The 23648-nt window shown below is 40.4% G+C and overlaps 4 protein-coding genes across 4 annotated transcripts; 1 reads left to right on the top strand and 3 right to left on the bottom strand.

Annotated features, from left to right (window-relative positions):
- Positions 1–1148: 1148 nt before the first annotated feature.
- echs1 (enoyl CoA hydratase, short chain, 1, mitochondrial) lies at positions 1149–5698 on the bottom strand. Its single transcript, XM_040138436.1, has 8 exons — positions 5534–5698; positions 3793–3990; positions 3541–3668; positions 2337–2436; positions 2118–2222; positions 1497–1616; positions 1323–1390; positions 1149–1223 (listed from the first exon to the last, which is right to left on the bottom strand). Exons 1-8 carry the CDS (start codon positions 5622–5624, stop codon positions 1158–1160), a joined length of 876 nt encoding a protein of 291 aa, XP_039994370.1. The 5' UTR covers positions 5625–5698; the 3' UTR covers positions 1149–1157.
- Positions 5699–7388: 1690 nt separating this feature from the next.
- On the top strand, positions 7389–7856 carry sprn (shadow of prion protein). Its single transcript, XM_040138450.1, has one exon. The coding sequence runs from the start codon at positions 7389–7391 to the stop codon at positions 7854–7856; it is 468 nt and encodes a 155-aa protein (XP_039994384.1).
- Positions 7857–9187: 1331 nt separating this feature from the next.
- Positions 9188–13453, bottom strand: mtg1 (mitochondrial ribosome-associated GTPase 1). Its single transcript, XM_040138432.1, has 11 exons — positions 13201–13453; positions 13046–13110; positions 12182–12286; positions 12002–12088; positions 11816–11872; positions 11264–11354; positions 11119–11180; positions 10921–11017; positions 10664–10745; positions 10441–10553; positions 9188–9517 (listed from the first exon to the last, which is right to left on the bottom strand). Exons 1-11 carry the CDS (start codon positions 13301–13303, stop codon positions 9420–9422), a joined length of 960 nt encoding a protein of 319 aa, XP_039994366.1. The 5' UTR covers positions 13304–13453; the 3' UTR covers positions 9188–9419.
- A 108-nt stretch (positions 13454–13561) lies between these two features.
- si:dkey-275b16.2 (peroxisomal N(1)-acetyl-spermine/spermidine oxidase) lies at positions 13562–19777 on the bottom strand. Its single transcript, XM_040138399.1, has 10 exons — positions 19563–19777; positions 18303–18479; positions 17402–17532; positions 17057–17238; positions 16342–16523; positions 15601–15770; positions 15341–15426; positions 15093–15205; positions 14805–14959; positions 13562–14701 (listed from the first exon to the last, which is right to left on the bottom strand). The coding sequence occupies exons 1-10, from the start codon at positions 19708–19710 to the stop codon at positions 14549–14551; spliced, it is 1497 nt and encodes a 498-aa protein (XP_039994333.1). The 5' UTR covers positions 19711–19777; the 3' UTR covers positions 13562–14548.
- Between the last annotated feature and the right edge of the window lie 3871 nt (positions 19778–23648).

Here is a 23648-nt window from a genome sequence, read left to right as displayed (position 1 = left end):
TTTTGTTACAGAAATAGTCAGCTTCATTGACATTTAGTCACAATCGAGTATAAATCTGCATTGAGGCAAAATGTGGCCCTGTTATTATTTTGAGGAAAGAAATCAAGACTCAATTTCCTTTGGTAGACTGAGTAGATATTTTAATATAACTTCTAAACGTAATTCTGACAACTAAACTGTGTCTGATGTTTTTTTTTTTTTTAAAAACATTATTTTACCTACTTGACATTATAACTGTCAATTTACACCGAGTTGCACCAATTCAATTTTTAAAAAAAAAACAAAACATTATTTTACGTACTTGACATTATAACTGTCACTTTACACTGAGTTGCACCAAATCAAGCGCCCATCCTCACACAACCCGGTGCATTTCCACACAACAGGCCCATTGAATTTAGAGTCTATATCCAGTTTCGGTGCATTTGTTTAACAACACGAGAGCCCCATCTAGTGGTGTGAAGTACACACTGGTTGAATGCTGGCTGAATTGATTTGAGTTTCAAGTTTGGGATTTTGTAGTTTACGCTATTTACTGAATTTCTGGCATGTTTCAAAGATACTGTTAGAAATCGGCATCTGAAACCTGACTATTTTGGAGTTAAAATGAAGCAAATGTGAAATTGTGAAAGGAACACCCAAATATCTGTAACAGTGTGCTAACAAATACAGCAGACATACAGTATCTTCTCATTCCTGTCCATGTCTCAGTTGCAGTACTGAAAACCAATCTAGAGCTTTATTTGTAAAATGTACACGGGAAAAAAAAAAAAGTTGCCTTCAAAATGCAGACAAACATTTGACACTGAAAATGAAAAGGCAAAGTCAGTACAAGTCTTCAAGACTGATTCCTCCTATTACACACTGACTATAACAGTTATCAAATGGTATTCACACGCAAGCCCACTGCACCCCTGCACCCTGTATACATCTGATTTTGATACGAGCTTCAGCAGGCAGGGTTTCACTGTGATAAGAGACACTCCTGTGCACTCAATCACTCAGTGCCAAATCCTAATATAAACAGCCTCCATGTTCCACTACCATCAGGAGACTTGCATCATTAAACTTACTGCAGATAAAGAAATGGCCCACTGATATCAGGAACTTTGTGTTCTTGGCTGAGCTCGTGATCTGCTTTTTTTTTTAAATTTTTTTTACTTGTCCTGGAAACTGGCCTTTCTCTTCTCCACAAATGCTGTCATGCCTTCTTTACGATCATCCTGCAGGGACAACAAACACACACACACCATGATTGTCAGAGTCCAAAATGAGAGTCCACGCCCCCCCCCACTCGCTGTCAGATGGGCCGCTCTACTCACCGTAGCAAAGGTAGCGTGGAATAAGCGCTTTTCCAAACGATTCCCCTCAGCCAAAGTCAGTTCAAAAGCTGCAATCACACAGAGGCACAAGTCAGACAAAATTGAAACTTATTCAATTCAGTATTTTTTAATTTATCAAATTTTTTAAAATTAGTTGAAACAAACTCTACACACCTGCATTAACAGCCTCTTTAGCCATAGCAGAGACCAGTTTGGAGTTGGCAGCGATTTTTTCCCCACACTTAACAGCTTCAGACACCAGCTGGTCCACAGGATAAATCTTACTCACCAAACCTGGGAAACAAGAACAGCAGAACCTAATGTAATGAGCTAATATCCCATCTTTAGTCAAGTGCATTTCTATGCCGATCTTTTATTTAAGTAAAAGTACCATTAAAACAATCTAAAAATACTCCATTACAAGTAAAAGTCCTTTATTCAAAATCCTAAAAGTACAGAACTATTATCAAGAAAAAGGACTAATTCTACAGGAAAATGTCCTCTGTGACTGACTTATTATTACATTATGATTAGTTTTCCATATAATCTTGGTGGGTGAAGACGGTGATCTTGTTTTAACCACTGATGATTGGGCGGGGTTAAAATCCTAATCTGCAAAGTAACTAGTAATTACATTTGTCTAATAAATGTAGTGGGGTAAATAGTACAATATTTGCCTCTGAACTATTGGTATAAAGTAGTGTATAATGGAAATACCCAAGTGAAGTACAAGTGCCTCAAAATTGTACTTAAGTGCAGTAAGTGTACTTAGTTACTTTCCAACACTGCTGTTACCTGATTGCTTGGCTTCTTGAGCATTAATCCTGTCTCCTGTTAGTACCATTTCCATAGCCAGGGACTTGCCTACCGCACGAGTCAGGCGCTGGGTACCACCCGCACCTGCAGGCAGACGGACGTCATGAACAGCTGCTCCAAAAGCAAGAACCTGGTAACCTTAGTACAAGGAAGTGAAGTCTGAACGAGGAAGGAAAGCAGATACAAATGAGTCTTTACCAGGAATGGTCCCCAACAGGATCTCTGGTTGGCCGAACTGCGCCTTCTCTCCGGCGTAGATGATGTCGCACATCATGGCCAGCTCACAGCCTCCACCCAGCTGAAACCGCAGAACGCACAGTGTGTAACACAGAAACAGCATGAGGAAGTGAATGAGATTTCTACTCATTGTTTCACATTTTGTGAATCTTAAACTGATCAAATGCTGAATATACACTGTTAAAAGCTACGCTATGTAGCTAAAAGCAGGTGGACGCCGCTGTCTTTTAGGCCCGTTGCTGTTTTCGTGGTTTGGACAATGATATTTCAGATAATGCGCTCCCAACTTCGTGGCAACAGTTTGGGGAAGGTCATTTCCTGTTGTAACATGTTAATGCCCCTGTGCGAAAAGTGAGACCCATTAGAGAATGAGAACGATGACTGCTAACCAGGCCTCATTGCCCAGCATCCCTCATGCTCTTGTAGAAAGCCTTCCCTAAAGACTGGAGGCCATTACAGCAGCGCATTCATGTGTCAAATGTTCGAGTGTCCACATACTTTTGACCAAGCAGGATATATGCAGGTGCAACCAAGACAGAATACACAACCAATACTTTTATACCCTTGAAGGATATAACACTTCTTACATTTTACATCTAAGGGAAAGTGTAGGGATTAGATTTAAGTGCATTGGATTTTAGTCAGGGTAACAAAAGTACATTGATGTGGAAAGTGGTAAAATCATATATGGACATTATATGGGTAAATTATGCTTTAAATGCCAAGTATAAATAGAGTCCCCGACTTGAAATGAGGCATTGAGCTTAGTTTAAGGATTAAGCCAATGGAGGGAAGGAATAGGAAGAAAAAGATTGGCAGATAAGACAGGGAGGAAAATTCATGGGACAGAGGATGAAAAGTTTCAAGCAAAAAAAAAGACAAGCGTGATGTGGAGTCATGATAGGAGTAAGACAACTTGCTGCTTGGAGCAGAATAATTTCTCTTTTCTTTTTATTGTTTTGATTTGTTTCTGGAACAAGTGGTTTTTTTTCCCCTTAATCATTTCCATACATATATTTTCTTGCTTTGAAAAAGTTTTTATTGTCATTTAAATGTAGTGTTTTTATATTGTTTTCTTTTATCTGTCATAAATGAAATTACCTCCCCTCAATTAAGACAATAATATATAAATCAAATCAAATCAAATCAAATCAAAGACACTCACAGCAAATCCATTGACAGCTGCGATGACTGGCTTCTTGACTGTTGAGACCCTGTTCCAATGAGCCAGGAAGTTTCCACCATAACACTCCTGGAAGGTTCGATTCTGCATCTCTTTAATGTCAGCTCCGGCTGAAAAGCACAGAAGTCAAGCTAGCTGCTGACATGTCACTGTAAACAGCTAAAAGTACGTTCTCTGAGCTCCCGGGAGGTCAAATGTAAACACAAGCACAGCAAACACACTCGGTTCCCTCACCAGCAAAGGCTCTGTCACTGCCGGTGATAACGATAGCTCCGACGTCGCTGTCAGCTTCAAAGGCATCCAGGGCCTGTCCCACCTCCTTCATCAGCCCATCACACAGAGCGTTGAGAGCCTTAGGCCGGTTTAGCTGGATGAAACCCACATTGTTCTTCTCGCCTCGCTTTTCCACCAAAATATACCCATACTGACTGCCTGCATGAGGATGAAACGAACACTGATGACAGTATGAGACTTTGGCACACTTAGTGTCAAGGGTTTCTGCAGGGTTCACCAAGTTAAATTTCAGACTTTTCAGACCTTTTTAATACCACAGAGAACGCAATTTAATAACTGTTTATCTGTCATACTGGACAAAGTATTAAAATACAGTTTTTTAAAATTAAAAAACAGTAGGAACAATGTGGAATAAAATTATCTATTATAGAATGAACCAACCTGGACCTGGATAAGAGGCATAAAATAAATGACTGGATTATCCCATAAAAAAATACTGATTCACTTTAGTTAGATTCACTTTAGTTAAGCTAAACCTCCTAGCTACTGTAGCTGGCAGTAGTGAAAGTTCTTGCTTCATGTCAGCTGGTGCTGACTAAAACTCCACAAAAAAAAAAAAAAAAGGACTGAACGGCCTTCTGCAGCTCAATGCACTGTCACCACGATGCCACTTTTAGTTAGCTGATGTTCAATTTCCCCTGACTCTCTGCAATCAGATAAAATAACATTTTACATCTAACATTACTGCCCATGGCAAGAGAGAGAAAATATTTAAGACTTATTTAAATTCATTTCAATACCTTTTAATTCTCTTTAAAGTCTATTTTGAGTCAACTAAATTCAGTGCTTTTTCAGACCGTTAAAGACCGTAATACACTCTGTGCGGTGCTTGCTGCAGTTCTGTCAACCCCTTAACTGGGGTCTGTGTAGCCTTTCAACCAGGTGATGGGTCACCAAAGTGGTCCGAGTTGAACAGACTTCTTATCCTCATGACAGAAACACTGATATCACAAGGCAAGGTGAAGCCCGGGTTAATCATTCAAGAAAAGGTGAAGGATCAACACTAACAGCCTTGTGTCAAGGATCATGCCTTCTTTTCCAGGTTTTTGAGATGAAGATAGCAAACTTAAAAGATCCATTTCAATTTTTGATCACGACAATGACATTTTGACTTCAGTCATCAAAATGACCTTGCTGCTCTTAGGTGGTTTGTTGTGGCGGATTCTTATTGAATTTGTGTTAGTGTCATTTTGGATTTCATGATTTTATTGTTTAGTTTTATGTTGCACATATTTTTCTTTTGTCTTTTGCAAATAAATTTTTTCACTTTAACATGTTACCACTTCGATCTTTTTTATGTCTGCAATGCATAAATAAATCATACAATATCACGCTCAAATTCACACATAATATCTGGGCTTTACAATGTCATAGAGATGACCCTTTTAAATTCCATTTTAGGGTGGAATTTCCCTTTACACGGTACTGGTCCTCACGCCAACAACATGCTAAGAAACGATCTCCCATTAAAGTGCAGCCCTTAGACGTTTTGTGTTGCTACTAAGACTGCACACAGACGACTAAAATGTTCGGACAACTTGAAGTAGGTGAGCAGTCTGCCTGCCGCACATGCGTCGCCACTTTCGGCAGCGCAGCTCTCTTGACATTGTGGCAGGTCCAGCCACAACAACCTGAGCCCGGACTGGGTTTTAAAACACACACACACCCACACACCCCACACCTGAGCTGTAGAGGCGGGCGGCGGACAGGGCGGCCGGCGAGACTCCGGAGCGCTTCAGGAGCAAAGCGGCACGTCTGCACACGAAAGCCATGACAGCGACGACGGCGGTCTGTTGTCAGTTGAACTTGCTCCGGGATGTCTGGGTGATCCTTCCTCCTGCGTCTTCTTCTTTGTTGGTGTTTTTCATGAGGCGGTGTGTTGTCGCCACCTGGTGTCTGGGACGGGTAGAGCAGGGGGGAATTACATTCTCCAATAGTTATTGACCAATTTGAATCAAATTCAATAAAATCAGCTCTGTTCACATTTTCATATTGAGACTGCGTTACTATAGTAAACTGTCATTTTTATTGTTTTTTTAATCTTTTATCTTTTTATTGTTAACTCCGGCGACACTATTAAGAAATTACATATACTGTAAATCAGTAACGATTATCAGATATTATTTATTATACCATTTTCTTTTAAGATACCATACAATATTATTCGAATTTGATTTTTTTTAAACTATATACATCCTGGTAAAATCGACAAAATTTGTATATTATTATGAGATTATGTTTATAGTGTTTAGTTTATTTAAAAAACCCAGAAATAAATGCAGTTTCCTTTTATTTTTTATTTTTTGGAAATAGGCATAAACCACAAAATCCCAACGTGAGAATTTTCACTGAAGGATTTTTATGTGGAGTTTTTGATTATGTTGATCAACAGGAGGGAGAAACCAAACATAACCTAACCAACATTTTATCGCCATCAACTTAACCTGATTACCTTACACATAACGGCATAAACAAATGAATAAATCAGTCAGTACATTTCCACAAAACTAATATTTAAAAAAAAAAAACTTTATCCAAGACTTTCCATCCAAAACTCGTGCCAGTCTGACAGTATCACAGTATCTGACGCTCATGTAAGAGACTCGCCCGCCGTGAGCGCGCTGCGCGTTCTCGCAGTCGTCTGCGTGGACGCGCCCGCATCCTTCTGTGACAATCCCCTCTCATCTCTCCTCCGAGTGCCAAAGCGTAAGCGAGGATAAGAACGCACGGGAACACGGTAAGCACCAACCATTAAGATATACTGGTTAAAATGGGCGTGGGTGTATGTGCGAGCGAGGCATTTCTTTTTTAAACGGTGGGATTCCTTCAGGCTACAACACAGCAGCGCACAGGCAAATTTTAGGCAGTCAGATGGAAATCATGCAGTTGCATTGTCCATGTATTTGTAAAGCATTTTATTGATAACCTATCGTACATGGAATAATGAAAATATTTTGTACATTTCTAGTTAATGGCCTAGTTACCTGCCAGACCTCAATGATGGCATTTCTAGTGATGGCCCTATTACCCCTAACACACAGTCCATCTTTTGCCTTTTATTCATATTCATCCGTACACGGGATGTTATTTCATGTATATGAAGGCTGAAAGCCAACAGCACTTTTCTCTGGTGAGCATATTTATTTTTAAACTGACCTACTTGAATGGAGAGGGGAAATTTGCAACACAGAAATGTTTCTTTATGAAGATCACATTCAGCAACAGTAAACACTAGAAGGACATCTCACATTTGTTGAACAGTAGTATAATCTGGGTGCCTCGGTGCTGTTGAGGGCATATTATGTCACACGAGTTGAGGGTCTGGATTTTAGACAGAGCTGATCAGTGAATAGGAAACATTGGCCTCAGCTGTTTACTGAAATGTTCCCAAAATCAAATGAGAATTATTCTTACAACTACTCACTGAATACAGATGGATCATTTCTCCGTTTCACACACTTAGGTGCAGCGTAAGCACCACAGGTGGGCCTAAAACGTGCTTCTTTGCTCCATTTTATCCCCATGTATCTGCACAGATGTCAGGAATGAACCAGGTGGTTGCAACATGCTGGACTTGCCTCCTGCTGTCTGCTTTCCTCTGCGAGCCCGTGCTGTCCAAGGGCGGTCGTGGAGGGTCCCGGGGCTCCTCTCGGGGCTCCCCCTCCCGCAGCTCCACGGGGGGGAGTTACCGGGGAGGAGGCGCCTACGGTGGGACCCGCTCTCGCTTCAGGGCGGCAGGGCGAGGCTCCCCGGTGCGGGTGGCAGGTGCGGCAGCAGCAGGGGCAGCAGTGGCGTTAACGGCGGACAAGTGGTACGCCTCCGCTTATCGTCGCAGCAACACAGACAGCTCTGAGGAAGAGCTGGATTACTACAATAGGACCAATTACTTCGATCCACAAATGTCAGGCTCTACTCAAAATGGATCTTCTCTCTCTCAGTTGGTTTCTATCATTATTGCAACATTTACCCCAAAATATGGACTCTTAATGGACAGTATCCTGTAGACGTTCAGGTTATTTTTTTTAGGATAAATTCCTGATTCGGTTTCGTACTGAGCTTCTGCCCTGGATCTGACTATAATGTGCAGGACTGGCTGGATCCTGCACTGGGAAGACCAGTTAGAGGCGCAACACAGTGGTGGAAGGACACCAAGATCACAAAAAAAACCCCATCAATGTACTGTATGTTTTTACACATGTAATCCTCTATACCAACGGACAAATGTACATTACCAGCACTGTATTCAATGTGACATTTCACCTGTCAAAGAGTGCACCTTTGTCAAATCTACTTCAGTCTGTGTGACAGACTGGGGTTGAGCTCGAGAATCTTCACAGTTAGTTTCCTTCCCTAAATCTCGGTTCCTGTATCTAATTAAAGAAAGTGTTTGTCTGAAAAATCTCAGCAGCCCTCATAAAAAGCGTATCCAAACTGCTGGCTGCCAGTTTTAATTATACTGCCGAACTCAACTGTATCCTAAAAGTCTTTATTTTCATAAAATGCACAAAAAATACGAAGTGAGTGACCACTATCACTGCTGTGTACAGCTGAGGTATATTATTTGTATATATTAGCAGACTTGGGTCTAAATGTAGAGCCTGGACTTACAGCAGCTTATGTTAAACACTGAAGTGCAGGTGACCAGTCATTCCATACAGTTTTCTCTTATTAACAGAGTAAAAGCACCAAGTTGGCACCAGCATTATTCTGAAATTGAAACTGCTATGTGTAATTTTTTTTTATTACTCAAATGGATAATTAGCATATTTTTCAATATGTGACCTCGACCAACGCCCAAAGTTTTATTTATTTTTAAATTTCTCTCTGCAAAACTTTCAAATCTTGCTCAGTGATCTACAATGATTTATGGTGTCAGTCACCAGTGAGGCCAAGGAGACGATTCTCTGCAATGAGACAAGGCATGTGAGAGTACTGTGTACGGGGAAAGCTAAACTGCATTTTCCACAATCATCTCAAATGACCCTTTTATAACACCTGAAGTGTTGCTAATTCCTGTCTCAGCCCTGCGTACGAACCACGTCATGGCTGGGAGGGACACTAGAGAACAAACTGCTGCTCTCACTGTAATTCATGTCCCTGAAAGTTTTCACGCTATTCATCATCCCAGAAGAGCTTTTTACGTGCAGTAGACACTCAGGAGCAACAGACTGTTCCATATCTATAAGTGCATTCTATTATATGCTACTACACTTATGTACATAATAAATAAAGAGTTTATCACTGTCTTTATGCTAATAAATATCCTGTTTACACCATGTCAGATATCTGCCTCATGTATTCTAAAAGCAAAGCTGAGAAAAAACGTCTCATCTGATCAAGTAGAATTCTTTTATTTACAAAGGATAAGGTGCTTGGGTGACTTTTTACATCATTCCTAAACAAAACAGACTGCATCATGTCCCCCAAAATGTCTAAGACTTGAGGACAGAAACAGACTATATTTCCTTGATGACACCTCTGTGGTTAAATATAAATCCTTCCAGGTTGAAGACAAACTGGCAAAATCCAGCAACAGTCTATAGTTATCTTCACTAAAATGGCCCAGGTCAGTCCAGCATAACTCGTCCCAGCTCTCCTTTCCTGAACGCTCTTATGAAATCATAAGCTGCTGCTGTATAGTTTGGGACAGTGATGGTAACGTTCCCTGAGGGAGATGAGGAACAAACATTATCATTATAGGACTGTTCTTTAAGATCTTGATATGATGCCGATCACACCGTAAAAACTGAAGAGAAAGTGCACATATTTCTTAAGAATTCAGTAAGATTAAATATTTTGTAGAAGCCCTAAAAACTGCTTGTCAGGGTGTTTGCTGCCTACCATTTTAGAATTTCCATTCCTATGCTGTAAAAGCCGGTCTGGTTGCTACATTAGTATTAGTTGTATATGTAAATACAGTGGTTAATCTGGTTTAAATGGCATTCACCTTTAAAGGAGTAGTTTGACATTTTTGGAAACATGCCTATTCGCTTTCTTGCCCAGAGTTAAATGAGAAGATTGATACCACTTTCATATGTACGGTAAATATGAAACTACCCCCAGCAGTCTGTTAGCTTAGCTTAGCACGAAGATTGGAAACAGAGGGGAAACAGGCAGCCTGGCCCTGTCCAGAAGTAACATAATCTACCTAACAGCACCACTAAAGTTCACTTATTAACATGTACATTAACAATAGACTCCACATGCAGTAATAACTTATGACCGACAAAACCAAATGTCCATTCAGTTCAATTTCAGTTTATTACAACTAGGCTTAAACTTTTTCTTGTTAAATTATCCCAATTAATTAGTGAGCTTTATAGATGCTGGTAGGTGGACAGAACCAGAATAGCTGTTTCCCTGTGTTTACAGTCTTTATACTAAGCTAAGCTAACTGGGTGCTGGCTGTAGGTTCATATTCACTGTGCAGAGAATGATACTGTTCTTCTCATCTAACTCTCAACAAGAAAGCAAACAAGCGTATTTCCCAAAATGTCCAACTATTCCTTTAAATCAATTAAACCGGGAGAAAACCTGTCAATAATACTATATGTAGCAGGAGTATCTGTAGGATTAGTACTTTCTTACCCACTCCAGTAATGGCTTTAACCCGTTGGGTCTTTCCAAGTTTTACAGCAATGCGTTTGAGGACATGCTGGATGTCATCACTGGGCTCCTGGAGGTCATATTTCTCCACATAACTGCACATAAAGACACACATACATCAAACAATCACAGTAATGTGAAGGCAAAGGAATATTCTGACCATATAAAAGTTCACTCAACGATAAATTAGGGAGAAAATTCACACCTGAACTTCCCCAGCCTGTTCAGAGAATACAGTAAGTAGTCAGCAATAACATCTTCACCAACTAAATGGTCCAGTATAGTTCCTGGAGGAGGAGATGAAAAAAAAAGCTAAATATCCGTTGAGGCCATTGGGAAAACCTCTCATGCAAACAAATATGAATACGGTACAACTAAGTTATCGCATGCTGTTTCCTGAAAGTCAGTAACTGTTACGTTGGGAGGGGGGGGTAAATAAAAAAAAAATCACATTCCGCTCACCACATAAAGCCAGCTTCATGCCTGTTTCAACGCTCTCAATCTTAGGAGGCAAGACGCCTGGTGTGTCCAACAGGTGCATTATCGGTCGCTCACACACCTGAGGACAAACACAGCTACAAATACTGTACAGATGCGCACACACAATCAACCCATGAACACAAACTCACATATAAAGAGAGAAACGTCCACTACACCCACCTGAATTTTAGTCAGGACCGCTTTAGTTATACCTGGCTCCCCACCTACTCGAGATGCACGGCCTGAAATTGGTAAGGAGCTCTGTATTTATAAGTATCATACTGAACAAATGTCCAACAACTATCAATTATTTTATTATACGTACCTTTTTTCAAGTTTGTTCTTCTTAATGAGTTAATAAGAGATGATTTCCCCACATTGGGCACTCCAATCACCATCAGGCAATAATTTGTATCCTGAAAGTTTTCAATGACAAAGTTAGAGAATGGACAATATATTGACAATTACCCTCCATTGCCTTCAAAATCTTAATAGAGAGAAATATATAATAAATATATAAGCGGAAATAAATGATTGTATTTGTTATTTATTTAAACAAATGAGATATCTGTTAAGATGAGAAAGGTAGTATTATTTGATAAGCATTGTTCATAGCTCTGTGAGGATGATTATGATTTGTTGTTACTTTTTTATGAACCTTTTTGTAGCTTATTGCGGATATGTTGGTGGTGTATATGTTGCGCAATAAAAAACAAGAAATTATGTTTGAGTGGTTGTTTTGGTTTTTTAGAAACAGCGACAACACGGTCTCTCCGTACTGACCGATGTAAATGTTTATTGGGCCATCATTTTTGACTATTCCTTTCTCAAATTTGAAATTAACGATATATTATTAAATTGCCTGAAGAAAACACACCTCATCTCTGTTAAAACGTTGTCTGCTCCCAATAATTTCCATTACCATGGGCACCAACTACAGAGAAAAACAGGTTTTATTTACACATTAATGATCACAATTTTTATTAATTTTTTTTTAAAATCAGCTGAGGAAAAACCTCTGCAAACAGTCAAATGTTTAGTATACAGTGAAGATGACCTTTACCTTTTTGATGTTTTCATCTCTCTGCTTTAAACAGTCTGTGAAAAGAACATTCCTCACCCCATCGTTTTCTAGCTTCTTCAGGATTCCCTGCAGGGTAAGTGTAAAGACGTCATGTTGTGTTAGTGATTTTGAAATGCTAGTGACAGGAGTCGCTGCTAAAACAGCAGCAAGACTTTTTACCTGCTTGCTGGAAACATCGGCAAGGTCCATCTTGTTGAGAATGAGCACATGTGGTCTGACATCTAGAGTCTCCTGAAACACAGGGTTTCGTCCAGAGAAGGGGATATGCTTAATGTTAAAGAGAAATCAAAGAGTTCTCATTGTACTTCTGCAGTAAACGGCAGCACGGTCGGTCTAACCTACCAATGCTCCCAAGTCCCTCCTAGACTCTGTGCAAAGTGTACGCCTTTTGTATACTATAATACTATTTTGCGACAGATTTGCAGTGTGGTAATTTGCTTTAACACATTCATTTTGGAATATGCAACATATAAACACAAGACTGAAATAATAAGAGACCTGAAACTAGAGTTTGGAGTACTCTCGATAGCACCGGAGTTGCCTGCAGAGCCCCGCTGGGCATCAAGCCTTGAACTACACTTAAAATAAACTGTCACTATCACACGTTCTAAGTCACCACTGTAGAAATCTTGGTGTCATCTTGGACTGCACACCTCAATGACATTTGTTAACGAGTGGCACTACAATGTATATTTTACACCACACAGTAAGACAAAGGTTGCTATCACCATTTTCCCCAAACGCCTGTTTACCAGTACTGCAGCCAGTAAGTAACCAGTATTTACAGAAATAGTAGGTATAATTTATTTCTAATTTCCTCTAAAATGTGAGATTGTTATTGTTGTCCATACAATAGTCTTGTTTTCCTCCGATGTCCCTACATTCAAGCAACAGTGGGAAGTATTTTATTGGTACCTGATTCACACAAGGAAAAATATCTGCAATTAAAAATACGATGGCACTTTGTTCTGCTATACGCTAACGTAAATGCCGTAAAAAAAAAACCGGGGGAAAAAAGGATATTCTGGCATCGTGGATCTCGACGATGCAGTCCACACTCCTGAGGCTGGCTCTCATCTGCTTCAGTCCTGCAAATAGTAAGGTGGAACTATTCACTTCTATATCCCTAATACGTACATCTGACATATTCTTGAGATAACTATAAGCAAAGCTGTCACCTTTAGCCATGTGTCCGGGGAACCAATGAGCCACATCCCGTCCACCGAAGTCGAAAACGGTCCTGAACTTGTCGACATTACGGAGTGCATGGTACAGTTTCATGGCTACTAAATATGAATATGCCTGGTTTCATGTGTGTTCATGACTTAATTTGACCTACTAGCTACAAAACCTCTTGCTGACATGCTGAGGTGCCACACTGTTTACATGCCGACCCGAATCTGCCGTCAAAACACTTTGTTCCGTTCCTAAGACTTCTTCTTCTGGTGTTTTTTCCCCCTTCGGTTTATACGCCAGTGGACGCATTTCCGCCCTCCTCAGGATAAAAAAATGAATCACTCTGATCACTTATCTCCAGACTATTGGCCAAAGAGAGATTTATTACAAAAATTGAACCCAGATATCTGACAAATAATTTTTTTCCCTTATATTCAACTCCCGCGTTCATACAAACGAAAAGAAAGAGGTCAGCTTCAGTATCATAAAAAAAATTAGCAACAGAAAAGATACACATTCAAACCCAAAACACAACAAAGAGACAGATAGAAATCCCAGGTCTTCAAGCTTCCCCAGCCCAAGATTAAATAAAACTTTTAGACAAATTTCTTCTATTCCATACTTCCTGAGTTTCCCTTTAATGTTTCTCTTCCTGCAGAATACTTCTGGCATACTTACTGTATATTACATGGGAAGTTTCTGTCAGGGAGTTTCTCACTTGACAGCTCTGGCCTGTAATTTTCGATAATATATTAACTCTAACAAAAATTCCTTCGAGCTCCCCAGTCCAACATTTTTCTATGACCATGTATGTCTGTATGTCTCACCATATCACTCAAAGTTAATCATAATGTGAGAACCAAGTTTGCGCAATTGCAAAGGGTAAGGCAACATATTGTGAGTTACAAACAATAAAATAATGAGTAAATCAAACTTTTAAGTGACAGAAATAGAATTTTATAAAATGTTTGGCAAATAAATGTGAAAATTAATTCAGTTATTGACTTAAAAAGGAACTGTTAAAATGTTTTATAACTGCAGTGTTATTAGGCTGATTTGTAAACAAGATTTCTTGGTGTGCCTTTCTTTAGTTAATATTTAAAGCTGTATCCTAAATGGATTAAATGAAAAAATAATTACTGTATCGAGCACTTGTGTAGATTGCCTTCGCGAGTTGACAGTACTGACCGAGTCATTTGTATTTTAATGCAGTGAAATCCACAGCATAAGGTCAGCAGTATCACACCTCACTGTCTGGCAGTTTTTAAGCTACTGATTTAACTATACAGCAGCACCCACACAATCATCGAAATCAACTGATGAATCTCTTTTCGTCAAAGCGGCATTCTTTTAAAGCTTTGACTTTGCCGGCTCAGGTGGACCGATGGAGGAGTAATGAGAGATGAGCCGATCAGCTTCTTTCCAGCCACTGAGAACAGCTCCATGTACGGTGGAGTAGTAGTAGGGATGAGTGGCCTCGCCAGCGAACAACACCTGCAGGGGCTGGAAAACACCAAATATTTGGGATTAGGATCCTTAAACAATGGATAATTATGTGCGAGCGGGTGTGTACACATTTGTGTTTGATTTTTGAACACGTAAGTACTTGTGCCTGTGATCCCTCTGCAGGCAGAGGCTCCATCATGTTCTCCAGGTCCTGTGCTGAACAGCCTATTCCAGAGTAACTGTAGGACCCGCACGTCCAGGGGTCATGAAACCACTGGGAGCGCAGAACTCTCCTCGGGGTGATGGTAGGGTTCCCTAAACACACACAGTTGGTCTATGGATGCTGACAGATCATTTGAAAATGACCAAGGCTCAGAAACATTTTTTTAAGGTATAAAGAGGATGTAATGCGCTCAGAGGAGGAGTACTGTGACTCACTTAGACTCACCTGTAAACCTACGAATAAGTTGTGTGATGGCATGCATGACCTCCTGTTCAGGCAGTGTCTCCATATACTCGGACTCATGCCCAGCAATCCAGCCACACAGAACATGGCCATACCTGAAAGTTAATCCAAGAACAGGACTGCATTCTTAATAAATGAATTTCAATGAATTTGCCTGTTAATATGCACCAAATACAACATAAGCAAGCTAGGCAAGAAACAGCATTTGTGTGCCTAATGGGGTTGTTGACCTTTCAGTGGGTTTGAGCACAGTGAAGCCAAACAACTTTTTTATCCAGGATCTCTGTACATCTGGCACCTGGTCCAGCATGGCACCCTGAATCAAACATGTTTGAGTCAGATGTACAGCAGGTGTAATCCTGCTAAATCAAAAATATTTAAACATAGGTGCAGCACAAAGTGTTTTGATTCAAGTGTGTGGATGAGCCCAGTGTGTTTGCACGTTCTGTGCAGTAAATGTACAACGTTATTCACTGACTAAACATCTCACCTCATCTTCCCACACAAAGTAGATGACCTCACAGTCAGCATCCCACCAAGGTGAATCAAACTCCACAAATATTTTATTGTTTGTTCCAAAACCGAGTCTTTGGATGGAGTGCAGCTTGTGCAGAGGGAGAGGAGGATGGAACAGAGTTGAATGGTGCTTCTTTAGGTATCCTGACAAAAACACAGCAAACCAGAAAAAGTTGGGTTATGCTTAATACTGAATAGCTTGAATTTGTGTTCCTACAGAATCAAACAAAACAGTAGGAATTAAAATATTTACATTGGAAATAGAAAATACTATGTATATTCTTATGATTTGGTGACACATGTAATGTGCTCTTGGCAACAGTAACTGGTTGAAAATGTTAAAAGGTCCTATACACCCATTGTCCACCCACACAGATGTTCCCACTTATTTTGCCTGATTAAACCTCGTATAAGGTCCATGTGGGTTTTTACAGCCTGTGCCTAATTGACACCTGACTGAACCTCTTATTAGTTTTATATTGCGTCGGAGAGGCTACACCTTTATAATTCTCATTGGGTCATACAGTTTGGTGACCTCGTGTAACCCGCAGCATAGCCCCACCCAACTTCAACCCGAGCACAAGTCTCATTAGCCAGAATAAGTGAAAAAAAAACCTGTGAGTGAGTGCAGAATCTTTAAGAGCAAGAGTGCTATTCACAAACTTTAGGATTAAATTGTAATTGATTGTCTGTGTAGGTACGCATATGATTCTACCTAGAGATACTGTGACAATAACATGGTCAGCAGCGATCTTCTTCCCATCATCGCACTCGACCGTCACAGGGTTTTCTCTCTTCTCCGAGTTGTTCCAGTGGACACAGCGCACAGGCGAATTGTAGGTCACTAAACCACTGGGGAGCTCCGACATCAAGTTTTCGATTAGACCTTCATAGCCGCTGCATGAAAAAGAAAATAATGTTTAGGTCAGTCTGACACACACTGTTCACACAGCGATCAAACGTGTGCTGAAACAATCAGTTAACTGACAGACGGAATAACGTGCTTAGGTACTGTATCATTGCTTAATATTGCGATTTTATTTCTACACAGGGCTGTTTGGTGTGTTATTCTGGGCAGGGCTCCCCCTGAAGTGACATTTAAGCTTCTATATCTGTCTGTAACAGACAGAAATACTGAACAAACTGACTGCTCATATTCTTCATCTATTGTTATGTTACTCCCTTCTCCCCTGGACCAACTTGGGGTTTGTAACAAACACAAAGATTTGCTTTTTTTGTCTTTATTACATGTCACTATAAAATAAATACTTGGTAGATCTTTTGGTTGGGCCCGACAAACCATTGCAAGACACCACTTTTACTTATTAAATTTTTAATATGTAGATGTAGGAAATAATGATTTAATGAAGTTGATTAGTAGAATAATTGTTAGTTTCTGCACTATGTGTGTGCAATGTTGGAGTACGAACCCTGGGAATGTACAGTCCAGTCCGGGTAGAGTCTTGTAAAGGCCCCCCAGGCCCACCTCGTCCAAGCTGTGAGTCCCATTAACACAGCACTCCACTTTCAACATGCTGCTGATTGCACACAGTTGCAGAGATCTGGTGTTTGCATCAATATCTTTCCACTTCTCTGCTGCTCGTAGTTGCACCTGCACCAGGAAACAAGTAACAAAACAAAGTCTTTTTTTTTTTTTTTTTTTTCACAAGATGCAGGTTATTATCCAGAACATGTGAGAAATTCCAGCCAATCCCTGCTGGCAGCTGACAAACACATTGCCAGTATTACTACTTTAGTCACTGAAAGAAACGTACCTCTGACCGTAAGAAATCTCCCATACTAGCCCAGGGTTCTCCTCCTTGACTCGGAAATCTTGAGCTTTCATTCAGCAGCTCATTAAACATCTCCAGAGCAGGAGATATGTCCTCAGCATTCAGCTTCCGACCTGCACACGTCACCACGTAACCCACAGAATACGGGTTAGAAAAATATGATTAGGTAATCAATAACCACACACAGGCTACATGTGTCATTAAATACAATAATGCAAACACTTGCAAGCATAGCTGTAATTCATTCTAGCTGGGTCTGTTCTGCTTAAATGCTGGTTTCATACTGTTGATACTTGCACCTTGCCATTCAATTTTCAGCAAGAGAGCGTCTGCATTAGTGCCAGAGGATACTACAAAGTACACAACCTAAAATATCCCTTATGGACTCAAGCTCAAGGAGAACCTTTAATATTTAACTACTGTTCTCTTTGACTTGTTAGTGACTTGTGTAGCAGGTTGCTGTAAAACCAGTGTAATGTCCTGCCTGAAATCAACAAAGCACTCCCTCTACAGGGGGGGAGACACTGCAGTTCAGCATGATACGTCGCTGCAGCCTGCTGGGAAGCCACCAGGGTGGCATAAGATGGCAAATAACATCTGCTTCTCCGCTGTATTATATTATTGCCTTTCAGTTCTTGTTAGATGCTTTTTACAGTTGACTGCTACAGACACCAGAGTATGAAATGCCAGGACATTTCACCGTACTAACCCTTCAGCCCCCAATATGTAGTAACTGTCGTTGAATGGAACAAATTTGTGAATAATTAGCATGTCAGAAAGGTTGATTCAACTCTATAGTACACTTTCATATTGTTCATATAATTTTGATCTAACTGGGAGGTCAGTCTTAAAGTAGGCTATTATTTTTAAAACACTGGGTGACCTGAACTGCTGAAGACATTGGGAACCCAGGGGAGAAGTCCTCCAATGTCCATGGCCTGGTTCTCCAGGGTGAGTGCCTCTGGATCCAGGAGCCCGTACTGACGGGCCATACGAAACACTGGGTTCTGCTCGGACGGTCCATGGATCCAGTTTGCCCCAATCTCAACGATATTTTGACCTAGACGTGAAATATATAGTGAGGTTTCTTGAAAGAAAATCATGGGGTTTTTTCTCTTTTACTGTTTTTCTCCTTTACCAACTGAAGTACACAAAGATTTTAAACCAGGACTTGTTATCAGCGTATGTGGGGAAAGCCTTTATGAGCACAAGCAAATCCCCACAAAAGCAGATGTACAAGGTGGAAGAAGGCGGCTTCCCCATGTGTGGCACTTGCCATATGTATATATACATTACCTCTCTATCAATGGATAAAAAGCTTGCCTGAAATTTGATGTTGAAGGGTGGGAGATGGGCACAAAATAAGGGACAAAGTCCCAAAATCAAAACATGCAGTACACCACTTTAAACTTAATCAGTCTACATTTCTGATTGAACGTCGTCTGAAAACAGGTAAATACGTGATCCATTTTTGTCAGAAATACCAACAGAACCAACACTAAGTATTCAAGTCTAGTTGCACTTGTAATTTTCACAACTCAGATTGAGTTATTGATGACATCTTACAATGTAATCCTGCTGCATGAAACCGCAGTGGAATTGGTCTTGCAATTCATCGTGGATCTTTGCCTTTTGGCCTGTTGCCACAAGTGAATAAATTATTAACAGATGACTCAGTTGCATACATATATAATTGTTTTGAGTCAATTTTTTAAAAAAAATATGTCAAAAGTCTCTGGTTTTAGCTTCTCACGTCAAAATATTCTTTGTTTCCTTAGTCTTCTATAATGGTAAAATCCAGATGTTTAGGTTATGGACTGTTTATCAGACGAAACAAAGGCATTTGAAGACAACACCATGGGCTCTGGTAAACTGGGGTGGACGTTTTTGTCACATTTTACTGGCCACACGACTCATCATATCACCGACAGATAAATCGATAACAAAAGTAATTAGCCAGTTGCTGTTGCTACGGATAGGACAGTTGCTACGGATTGATCGTTTCGGGCTGCTCGTTACTCGGTAACACTGTTTCACTTCTCAAAGATGAACTGATGCAAACGGACGTTTTCAATGTAATAAAGACGATGATGGTCTGATACTGCGATTGTGTTTCTGGCGTCTTGGTCTTTCCAGTACTTACCCAATCTTCCTGTTTTTATTCTGCCTCCGCTTCTGGCAGTCGCTTCGAGTATCCGCACATGCTGAAATCCAGCGTTAACCAGCTTGCGCGCCGCTTCGATACCTGATATCCCGCATCCTATTATAACTATTTTAGTATTCGCACTCATCGCCGCCGCTGCCACTTCTTCCTCCGGTTATTACGGTTAAATGGTCTTCCGGTTTAGATTTTCAAAATAAAATGCGTCAATAGGAAGCAGGAAGCAAATGGTCGACATCACATGTTGGTGAATGTGGAAGGACTATCTAGAACCTCACCTCTGGTGGCCTTACCTTAAAAAAAAACACACACACACTTATGAAACGGTAAATGTGAAGCTTCTTTATCCCAGAATCCTCGTAGACTCTTTTAACCACTTGAACCCCAAAATAACTGATAATATTTTTGCTCTTGGCTCATAAAGAGAGCGCAAGGAGACAGATGGAAACGGTATGCAATTCAGTTCATTCCCTAATTTTTCTTTATTAAAAATGTACAAGTCACAGTGGTTTACATGGTTTTCAGCAGTATTACAACATTAAAAAGTAGAAATAAGGCAGTAAAATTAAACAGAAAAATGAAAATAAAATGAAATAAAACCAAATAAAATTGTGTAAAATACCCCAAATACAAAAATAAAAAATAATACCAGAAAAAATAATGAAGATTCTACAAGTGTCAGATCTTCAGGCAGGGAGTTGTAGAGCTGAGGGGCCCTGACTGCAGAAGCCCATCTCCTATAGTCTTCAGCCCTGCCCGAGAATCTGAGGCAGCGCTCCGGCTTGTAGGGGAGCAATACCTCAGCAATATATCTGGGAGCTAAGCCCTGAAGTGCTTTGAAAGTAATGAGTGAAATCTCAAAATAGTTTTTTTTGTTAAAAGCCAAGCAGCTGCATTTTGCACAAGAAGAAGGTGTGAGATCGTTTTTTGGGTCAACCCTGAATACAATGAATTACACTAATCTAACTGATATATAAAAGCATGCTGGACATTCTCATGATTAGCTCAAGAGAGGAAAGACCTGATCTTTGAGACGCTTCTCAATTCAAAAAACTTTGCAGGGTTTGGTTGGTGGCTAGTTATATTTCTTAGTTCAGTAAGGTCTGTTGGGGGAAATCGAGACTCATGGCTTCGGTATTACTACAATTTTAACGTTTGTAATGTTAATGTTACTAATGTTCATTTCCTTTGGTACACAGAACAATCAAGAAAAGCATGAAAAATATATTACCAAACAACTGTATGAATTGTTATAACTTTGTATCCCATTGTTTTTATGCATTATCAGATAGATAATAGATAATTGTGGATAGATAGCATAAATTTAAAAAAAAAGTACAATACAGCAATACAGAAATTTACACACACATAAGAATAGATTATTTACTTGTTAGAAGTGAGTGTTTGAGTGAAAAAATGGTTAATATGGAAAATCTAAATCAAAAGGGGTTATCCTGTGCCAAGTTACCAATTGCAGACATCTCAGACTCGGCTTGCCAGGCTGAGCTCTGTGTTAGCAGACTCAGACTGTCTTGATGACAATATGTGTGTTTTCTCAAAGTGTTCCGATTGACCTAATTTGCGTGGATGATTTACCCAGTAGCTACAGTACGTGCAGTGGGGTCCGAAAGTCATGGACTCAGACTTTAAGACTCCATTGTATATACTGTAAACCAATCAGTCACAGCACTGCGATCACCCGATCACTGCGGCTGTATTTAATCTTGAGGTAATTAATCTTAATAATGGGTCAGGGAGGTGAGCTGCAATCTGCTCAAGAGTCTATTCATGACACCTCATCACATAACGTCAAGGTTAATCTCAAACGCACACAAGTTGGTCACAATCAATAGCTCTCAGTCTGGACACAACACTTATACTGACCATTATGCTCTGTTTACAGTACCACAGATTATTGCAGATCATTAGAGTGTGAAGATACGGTGTTAAATTAAATTTTCCACCATGGCAGCGAATTTTCCTTCTTGGACAGGGGATTTTCTCCGAAATACATCAAGCCCTCCTTCTGCACAGTTTGGTTTAACTGCTCCTCATCCTCTTCATCACTGGTGCTTGAGTCTCATGATGATCCCAGCATGCTGTTGAGGAACAGCATGTGTTACTGGGTTGTCTTGTGCTGTGCCGGAGGCTCCATTTCCACTTTGGTTTGGCTTCCTTGCTTCCTTTTTGGCAGCAAGTGCCATGGTTTGTTATGTGCTTGACCTCAGAGGGCAAAAACTTAAGTTTTCTAAACCTTAGATCCAGAGCCGCAGCAATTAGGACTGTTTGGAGATTCAAGTTGAAGCACAGATAGCCCTTGGCATCTTGGCGTGATCTGTTCTGCCACGAGCATGGTATGACCTTATTGGTACAGTCTCAAAAGCTGAACTTTCTATGGACTTCTTCAGGCTTTGCAGTAGCTGTGGAAATGCATATTGTTGCCCACTCAGAAACTCCATAGCTCCCACAAATGGCTCAAGGGCCTGACTCAGCACCTCAGTCTGTTTCTACTGTTCAGGCTTGAGCTCAGGGCAGTGGTGTTTCCTCTCTTAGTCACTGCTGGGTCACAGCAGCAGTGCAGCAGTCACTGGCCATCTTTGTTCCAGCAGCCTGGTTAAATCAGATAAGTGCCGCCCCAGCGAGTCCTGACGTCTTGCACCAGCATGTGTCGCGCTGTGCCCACTTGCTATTGTTTATCCTTTAGCTTGGTGCATGCCAGCTCACTCTTCTTAAAATGTTTGAAAAGGCACCTTGCGGCAACCACACACTAGGAGATAGCTTGGTGGAACTTCAGAGCACTTTGCACAACCAAGTTCAGGGTGTGACCTGCACATCACACTGATGCCCATCCATGCTTTTCTACCACAATCTTCACCTCCGCTACATCATTAGCACCACTGTCGTGGACAAAAGCTTTGATTTTTTCTGGTGGAATGTCAAATTTGGCAATAACATCCTCAAGCCACTCTGCAATATTAGTAGCCATGTGTCTTTCTTCAAGGGGCACCGTTGAAAACGAGCTACTTTTTTAAAAGAAATAATCAGTCATTACCAAAGTTTGCATGTTATCATAAAGATAGTATGAGCAACACTGCAAATTATCAGGAACACTGTCTTAAAGCGAATAGCTTAATATCATTAAGATATGTTCAAATTGCTTGGAGCCTTGAAAGTTCAACAGTTTGAATGGGTGAATTCAGCAGGTAAGCTCAGGGATGCTCCGTGGAGCTGGGGGTTAGCCCCACTTCAACATGGGGTGGAGGTCCCCTGTTCAAATCCCGATATAGGCTCCGTCTTCTGAACAACTGGTGAAAGGTAATCCCCACTGCTGCATCAATGAGATTACCACAGCCAACTTTTGTTATTTTAGAAAAGAGTATTATATTTTCAAATATTGGCAATTACCCACATTTTTACTCCTTATCCCATTTGACTCCAATGACTGGAATGACCAGGGACTTCCAAATCTAAATCACCGGTTTGCAGTGCCAAATCTCCAATCTCTAATTTTTATCAACTTGCACAAAAAGTACACATTTATCCCAAGTGTAAAATGAAAAGCACCTTATTATAATCCTGGGCCTTGAGTTTTTTTGTGTGTCCAAACATGATATGGAACATGCCTTCTCAAGTATCTCAGTGGTATGCTGTTTGTCTTTCATTCATTTGGTTGAGGGTTCAAACCTTGCCTCTGCTTTACTTCACCTGGTCTTAATGGGAAATCTTCAAGTACTTGGGTTGACTGTGTCTCATTATTTCCGCTTGTATTCATGAAAACCACAATTCATTAACAATTAAATCAGGAACAAGTATCCATATGTGTATGTCTGTTTAGACCCTGATAGTTGCCGCTTCTAGCTATATCTATTATTAGTATTATTATTATTATTATTATCTGATGAATCAAATAACAAAAATGGTCAACCGACTGTAGGTCAAGGTTGGTCCACAAAATATTAGAACAGTCTTGCTGTTTATGAAACTGTGGGAAAAGGGAACAGCCCTCCTCTCTCAGGATACCCCCATTGTGTAATGTTGATAAGTTCACACACACACACACACACACAC

The sequence above is a fragment of the Xiphias gladius genome, chromosome 11 (genome assembly GCF_016859285.1).
Source record: "Xiphias gladius isolate SHS-SW01 ecotype Sanya breed wild chromosome 11, ASM1685928v1, whole genome shotgun sequence".
In the NCBI taxonomy this organism is placed as follows: Eukaryota; Metazoa; Chordata; class Actinopteri; order Istiophoriformes; family Xiphiidae; genus Xiphias; species Xiphias gladius.
This window is presented reverse-complemented; position numbering and strand designations above follow the sequence as displayed.

Coding starts and splice junctions, on each gene's coding strand:
- echs1 (XM_040138436.1), bottom strand. CDS start 5,624: ATGGCTTTCGTGTGCAGACGTGCCGCTTTGCTCCTGAAGCGCTCCGGA. Junction 2,223..2,336: donor CCTGTTGGGGACCATTCCTG/GTAAAGACTCAT, acceptor GTCTGCCTGCAG/GTGCGGGTGGTACCCAGCGC. Junction 1,391..1,496: donor TAAAGAGGCTGTTAATGCAG/GTGTGTAGAGTT, acceptor GTGTGATTGCAG/CTTTTGAACTGACTTTGGCT.
- mtg1 (XM_040138432.1), bottom strand. CDS start 13,303: ATGAAACTGTACCATGCACTCCGTAATGTCGACAAGTTCAGGACCGTT. Junction 11,873..12,001: donor GAGATGAAAACATCAAAAAG/GTAAAGGTCATC, acceptor TTTTCTCTGTAG/TTGGTGCCCATGGTAATGGA. Junction 9,518..10,440: donor TAAAGCCATTACTGGAGTGG/GTAAGAAAGTAC, acceptor CATCTCCCTCAG/GGAACGTTACCATCACTGTC.
- sprn (XM_040138450.1), top strand. CDS start 7,389: ATGTCAGGAATGAACCAGGTGGTTGCAACATGCTGGACTTGCCTCCTG.
- si:dkey-275b16.2 (XM_040138399.1), bottom strand. CDS start 19,710: ATGAGTGCGAATACTAAAATAGTTATAATAGGATGCGGGATATCAGGT. Junction 15,427..15,600: donor ACTTTGTGTGGGAAGATGAG/GTGAGATGTTTA, acceptor TGTTTGATTCAG/GGTGCCATGCTGGACCAGGT. Junction 15,206..15,340: donor GTGCTCAAACCCACTGAAAG/GTCAACAACCCC, acceptor ATTAACTTTCAG/GTATGGCCATGTTCTGTGTG.